Source organism: Palaemon carinicauda, chromosome 8 (genome assembly GCF_036898095.1).
Source record: "Palaemon carinicauda isolate YSFRI2023 chromosome 8, ASM3689809v2, whole genome shotgun sequence".
NCBI lineage: Eukaryota > Metazoa > Arthropoda > Malacostraca > Decapoda > Palaemonidae > Palaemon > Palaemon carinicauda.
Window position 1 is genome coordinate 150,091,949 of NC_090732.1, and position 7,884 is coordinate 150,099,832.

The 7,884-nt window shown below is 27.8% G+C and overlaps 1 protein-coding gene across 1 annotated transcript in view; it reads left to right on the top strand.

The window, feature by feature from the left end:
• The window catches only part of LOC137645034 (uncharacterized), a 7,572-nt gene extending 90 nt beyond the window's left edge, over positions 1-7,482 (top strand). The window contains exons 2-5 of the mRNA XM_068377896.1: positions 2,004-2,055; positions 4,356-4,593; positions 5,349-5,643; positions 7,341-7,482. Of these exons, the coding sequence (XP_068233997.1) occupies positions 2,011-2,055; positions 4,356-4,593; positions 5,349-5,590 (525 nt within the window). The 5' untranslated portion in view covers positions 2,004-2,010 and the 3' untranslated portion in view covers positions 5,591-5,643; positions 7,341-7,482. The remainder of the gene's footprint in view (positions 1-2,003; positions 2,056-4,355; positions 4,594-5,348; positions 5,644-7,340) is intronic.
• The last annotated feature ends 402 nt before the right edge of the window (positions 7,483-7,884 follow it).

The following is a 7,884-nucleotide window of genomic DNA, read 5'->3' on the forward strand; positions in this document are numbered from 1 at the left end:
AAGGTTGTAAAAGAAAATATATGTCATAATTTTGAGATATTTAGATGCGTATAACGTTATTACTACCCACAGAGCATTGGAATTCTTTTTCTTTATTTTAGAAATGTTGATATATTTCTTGCAATATTATTTAATTTCATTTTGTTTTCTCTTATTATTGGACCCGAACCTAAAATTTGTAGTGTCATTTATTTTGAATGAATATATTGTATAAATTTTATGAAACTTATAATTCGAAAATTATTGTAGCTATATATATTTTTTCACTTTTCCATATTAGAAATAGCAATATTATTATTATTGTTATTTTTGTTATCAACATAGCTTCCGTCTCAGCCCAGAATTTAACTATTTTACGATCAGGAAGGGTTCAATCTTCGTGTGTACGTATCTAAATACTTAGTAGTCATTATGGATGGGTTGTGTACACTAGCAGACCAAGTAAGGCAAAATATTAGAGCATACTGCTGTTCTTGTACAAGGTTTAATGCATTACAATTCATGTAGTTTGACCCGAAACACCCATTTCCCTTTAGTAAACTAATGAAAAAAACTGTTGTCATTAATCTATCTATCTATCTATCTATCTATCTATCTATCTATCTATCTATCTATCTATCTATCTATCTATCTATCTATCTATCTATCTATCTATCTATCTATCTATATATATATATATATATATATATATATATATATATATATATATATATATATATATATATATATATATATATATATATATATATATATATAGACAGTTTATCCGAAGTTTGATTGAGAGCTTTCTTGGCTCCTATCGATCATCTAAAAAATTCACAAATCGATAAAAATTAACATTTAACATCTCTCAGAAGCCCAAATACCTTATTATTACCTGAATATTAATATTATTTACCAAAGTTATTAAAGTAACCTTTCCATTCTCTTATGCTAATCTATTAATAAACCCAATTGTAATCATAGCAAAGTGCCTACTTTACAAAACTTATAATTGAACAAATCTGTGAACACATGATTTAGATTTGATTACAAAGATATGATTGGATTCCATTTTTTTTTATCTATGGTAACCATAACTATATGGTAGGAGCTCTATATGAAATTCTCTAAGATCAACTGCCTTTCTAATTACTTTAAAGCTTCAATTAGAAATTCCAATGATTGCGAGAGGCCATTTTAGAAAGCATTCCGGGAAAAGTTGATAAAATAAAAAGGCCTTTAAACGTGTACCAAATGAATAAAATATATCTTTTTATTTTCCATTTTATTGTATTTTTCACTATATTTAGGGCTGGATTTGAAAAAAAAGGAATTTTTGTTAATCTTATTTCACCAAGAAACTGCGGAAAAAATGTATATCTTTATTGGTATATATTTATGCAGAATTTAATGCTATATATCAAGAAATGTTGAGGTATCAAATTTGGCTAAGATTGGTGAAAACCGGATCATAAGTTTACATGAAAATGCTTTAAAACTATTTATTTTTATTCATGGCATTTTAATGGAACAGTATCAGTGAATAACAAGTATAAAGATTTTATACCTACAAATATCTACAACATTAGTATGGCAACCGATCAAATCAAGTTATAAATTCTTAGTTTTCAAAGCAAGTGCATGTTGTTTGAAAACATCATGCTGAACAGCAAACCTGCCCAAGATGACGCCACAAAGAGTGGTGAAAAATCAAAACTATTATTTAGAATAGTTTGCAACTTCCAAGAGGATCATTGAAAAGTGACCTAGTGATTTCATACTGGGGACTATTGCATGATTTTCTCCTCACCATAGTGAGAATGTTGATGTTCAAACAGTAAAAATCCAAGTGATATATCAGTGGAAACAAAGCTGGTAGAATTTACATTTCCCAAACATTTATCACGGAAACAAGTTCAAAAAAATTAAAGCATATCTTTATTTAATGCAATATAATCTCGCTTAATTTCTTTCACTTTATGCTTTCACTGCATATTTTTCTTTTGCACTTCTACCTGAAGGACTGAGATGAAGCGTCACTATCTTTTACTCCTCCTGGTCGCCTTATGCGCGGTAAGTAACAAAAAGTGTCCATTCTTTTTTAACTGGATTATTTTGTTAGTAAACTAAATACAAAATCAGCAAATGACTTCAATTTGTAATATGCAGAATAAATGATATATATATATATATATATATATATATATATATATATATATATATATATATATATATATATATATATATATATATATATATATATATATATGCTCACACAGAAACACACACATAAACGTGCATACACATCAACATATATGCAGATATACATATATATATATATATATATATATATATATATATATATATATATATATATATATATATATATATATATATATATATATATATATATATATATATATATATGCACATATACACCTTTACATACATATATATATATATATATATATATATATATATATATATATATATACACCTATACATATATATATATATATGCACATATACACCTTTACATACATATATATATATATATATATATATATATATATATATATATATATATATATATATATATATATATATATATACACCTATACATATATATACATATATATATATATATATATATATATATATATATATATATACACCTATACATATATATATATATATATATATATATATATATATATATATATATATATATATATATATATATATATACACCTATACATATATATATATACACCTATACATATATATATATATATATATATATATATATATATATATATATATATATATATATATATATATATATATATATATATATATACACCTATACATATATATATATACACCTATACATATATATATACACCTATACATATATATATATATATATATATATATATATATATATATATGTATATATATATATATATATATATATATATATATATATATATTATATATATATATACATATACACCTATAGATATATATGCATATATATATACACACATACATGTACATATACACCTATACATATATATACATATATATATATATATATATATATATATATATATATATATATATATATATATATATATATATATATATATATATATATATATATATATATATACAAGCATACATACATATACACACATACATACATATATACACATACATACGTATACACATACATACACACACACACACACACATATATATATATATATATATATATATATATATATATATATATATATATATATATATATATATATATATATATAAACATACAAATAAGCCATATTTGATACATTAATATCTGGATTTTTTAACCGACCTCGGGATCAGAGCCTTAGGCGGAACCACTCAAAGACAATTTCTTCTGACCGCAGGGAATAGATCCCTAGTCCAGGAAACTTGTAACAACAGTAACATAACACTTAGCCACGTGGCTAAGTGCTATATCACTGTTGTTAAAGGCTAAGTGCTATGTCACTGCTGTCACAAGTTCCTAGACCAGGGTTCAATTCCCGGCTCGTCAGAAGCTATTTTCTTTGAGTGGCTCTGCCCTGGGCTCTGATCCCGAGGTCGTTAAGAAAATGCAGACATTAATTTATCAAAATATATGGCTTATTTGAATATGAAAAACAAATCCTAATATGTGCAAAAATGTATCGTATATATATATATATATATATATATATATATATATATATATATATATATATATATATATATATATATATATATATATATATATATATCCCCAACAATGCCTTATTCACTCATTATCCATTTATTAAAAAACTCTAATGTTCTTATCTGAAAATTTTATATTATCTCCATTATAATCATTCATATTTATAGTATAGACAATTGTAAAAAAAAAATTAATTTGGAGATTCTTTTGGGGTTTTGAGTTAATTATTCATATTAACGTTATATTCTTTTCAATATTGCCAATTCTTGTTATAATTAATAAGACGATGTTAATCCTTCAACCACAATTGAAAAGATAATCAAACTATTTGGTAAACCCTTGAGTTCATATGAAGCTCCTGAAATCGGTGTAAGGTACTTCAGCAATTACCGACAACTTAAGATCATTGTTTGAAAAACATTTCGATCCTTCACCAGATTTGCCTTTCTTGACAAAAACTTGAAAAGAGTCGATATTGCCCATGTTTAAAACCACGTTTTGATTTCATGTCTCTTATGTGGAAAATACTTGTAATCTATTCATCATATCACTGTTTATGCGAATGACATTTATCCAATAAAATAGTTTAGTGTTGTTTTATGCTAAATGTATCTTATTTTCATATCAGTTCCAGCCAGTCACTTCTGAAGATGATCAAAATGATGTAGCAAAAGAAACTGCTGATGGCGAGTTAAAAGACTCTAAGAATATCTTTGATGAAGTGGAAGAGGAAGAAGAAGAAGAAGAGGATGAAGAGGAAGAAGAGGATGCTATGGATATGAAAGATCTCTCTGCTGATCTTCCCTTCCATCCGGTGAATGATGTCTCTGACTCAGCGCTGCAAGAATTCTTAGTTAGAAGTCGGAGTAAGATATATCTTTACATTGACTTCATCTGTTAGAATGCTGTACATGATTAGAGAGAGAGAGAGAGAGAGAGAGAGAGAGAGAGAGAGAGAGAGAGAGAGAGAGAGAGTGTGTGTGTGTGCATGTCTCTGTTTAATGAAACAGGAAATATTTATGGTGCATTAACTTCATCTAGTAGAAAATTCAATCAACATGATGAGAGAGAGAGAGAGAGAGAGAGAGAGAGAGAGAGAGAGAGAGAGAGAGTGTGTGTGTGTGTGTGTTTATGTGTGTTTTAATGAAACAGCAAATATCTATAGTGCAGTATGTTTTATGTGCTGGTTATTCACTAAGGGAGACACTTTTTCTGGATTTCACTTTACAAAGATCTGACATTTAAAAAAAAGAAAAAAAAAAAAGAAAAAAAAATACAAATTATTTTTCTTGCAGCATCTTCTCTTACAAGTTTCTTCGTTAATTCGTAAATACATTTTTTTTATAAGATACGAGGAGTAAGAGACGTAATTAAACAAAGTACATACCCTTTACCAAGCAAAATAAAAACCTAAATGCTTCCTCAGATTTATGACAATATTACATTCCAAGAAGAATATGCTTGATCAAAGTCTTCAAGTGTAGTTTATATGTTATGACGTTAGCCTCCGAAAGTCTCGATACCATACTGGTAATAAAACATTGCTCTCACGAGGACCCTTATGTGATAGTAGCAGATATGTGGAAAATCAGTTCCTCTAAAACACGTTTTCTCCTAACAGGACCAGCCTGCAGTAACAGAAAATGCCTAAGGTGGTACCGAGGTTACTGGGCACCTGAATGCACTGGAGAAAATTATCGAGCTATTGCTTACTGCGCAAAAACTGAGATGTGGTGCTGTGGACGATGTGAACCTAAAGCATGGTGTTTGAGAAATAACGGTTTTTGCGCAGTTACTTGTCCCCCTGATCGCCTCGCTGATAAAAGGGGATGCTTCGGCAAGTGGAAGTGTTGTTTACCATAATAGATGTCGACTTCAAAGCTCAAATAAATGGCTGATGACATACAATTCATAAGGTACTCGTTCCGTTTTTTTTTTCTTTCTTTTTTTGCCTAAAAGAATGTTCATCCTTTCACTTTTCTTCCTTTTTTCTCTTTTCCTTGTTAGGTAAAATATTTAATACTAAATTCGGGCTATCAGTTATTGTAACATCATTATCTATAAATACAGAATATACTGTAATATCACTTTTATGCTAATCCTACATAAATACTCTATCTTTGTTTCTGTAAATGCGCAGGTGCGAGTGTTTTTATATTTACCTAAGTTTGAATATGTATAAGGCACTCATATTTCTAATGAAATGTCTATACTTTTCCTCCTTAAAATTATCCATGCTGAAAGCCAGTTAAAGTTATCACTACACTTTCATATGACGCTGTCTGCAGTTTAATTATTGCATTCTTTCACTTTTAAGAACGAATTGTAATAGGCAAAACTTTACAAAAATTTTAATTTAACATGTAGATGGTGGTTTATATACAAGACATTTCAGGCTAATTTGTGCTTATGATTCGTTTGTTTTGCGAATACGAATGTTGTGGTCTTATCTATTTCATTTATGAATTTAGTTTTCTTTTGAAATAAGAATATTTCTTATCTCTTTTTTTCGCCAATTCGGCTCCACATTAACCTGTAGTCTGCCTTGTATGCTGTCTTATCTAAGTCTAGGAAGTTTACGTGTGGATGGATGACTTTATAAAATTAGCAAGACCTAGGGATAACGAGGTCATTCATTGGCCTGGAATTACCGAGGGAAACTCTTACTGTTGAGCCTTGAATTGTAAGTTAAGAAGTTGGATAGCAGATGGGAGGAATGAAATTTGAAACAGAAGTGAATTAGAAGGCTAAGAATTGGGTCAGTTAATTTTGGAAGGAGTGTTTAAAATACCTTCAAGTAATGTTTGTTGTTTATCAAGTAAAGAGCACTGACAGAACTAATCATTTCCAGCCCAAGAACGATAAAAGAATCCCATCGGAAAATATATATACCTAACTCGGTTTTTTAAACATAAGGAATTCCTGAGGCTAGTAGTCAACACCCTTTGGCTATTCAAATAACTACCAACTTTGCAGCGATATTTTACAATAAACCTAGGTATTATTCTGCTTTCAAGAATTCTTCACCTTCATTGATCTTCCAGTCTTAGGTCCACCTATCACCATAACGCTTTTATAGCAATTCTAAAAGTTGCCTTGGCACTTGACTAAGGTTTTGCAACATCTATCATCAAACTATTATCCAATTTTGCATCTCACAATCAATATCGTAGGAAAGTACAGACAACAGGAGTAACCACTCAGGTGCGATAAAAAAAAAATAAAAAATAAAAACTTTTTTTCTGAATTAATTACCCTTTTCTAGATATATTTTCGTTGTTGCTCACAAATACAGGTGGGTCATCTAATGTTTTTCTTGATATTACCGAGTTTCATCTTCATATATATTTCTTGATAAGTCCTTACAATAACATTACTAGCCTTCTCTATGTCCCACACACTTTCTCTTACACTTTTATGAAATGCGCATCACGTGTAAAGTACTTTTACTCAAATATTTCATTATTATTTTGTCGTTTAACTATATATATATATATATATATATATATATATATATATATATATATATATATATATATATATATATATATATATATATATATATATATATATATATATATATATATATTTTATTTCCATATTAATTTTGCAGGACGACTGACTCATGGCGTTGACAACCCAATGAATTCAGGACATTCTCTGTTTTGTTTATTCTTAATTTCCTAGCATGAAGAAAAAAAGAAAAAAAAAAGGCTACCATAGCTATCAGGGTTTTAATTGCTCATGAATCGATTAAAAGTCAATCTATTCATCATGTGTTAATAAAGTCTTATTACCGATAATTCCTAATTAGTGTATTTCATTATCCATCTCTTGGTAGCTTTCACTTTATCCGAAGCTCCAATAAATACTTTTTTTTATGTTATAATATGGATGTCAATTTCATATTTGATCTGTGTTTTGTTGCTTGCATATTAAATTTAGAAAATCCTTTTTAGTCTTCAACGGATAAATTTTCTGAAGATCTGAAATCATTTTGTTTTTTCTTATACAAACTATTTGCCAAAAGTGGAACATGTAAACATGAGCTTGTAAAACCTCTTTCCCAATTAAAAGCATTGCAAAATACAAAGAATTGTCATTGCACCTGGATTTATTCTCTTATATAAGTATATATGTATATATATATATATATA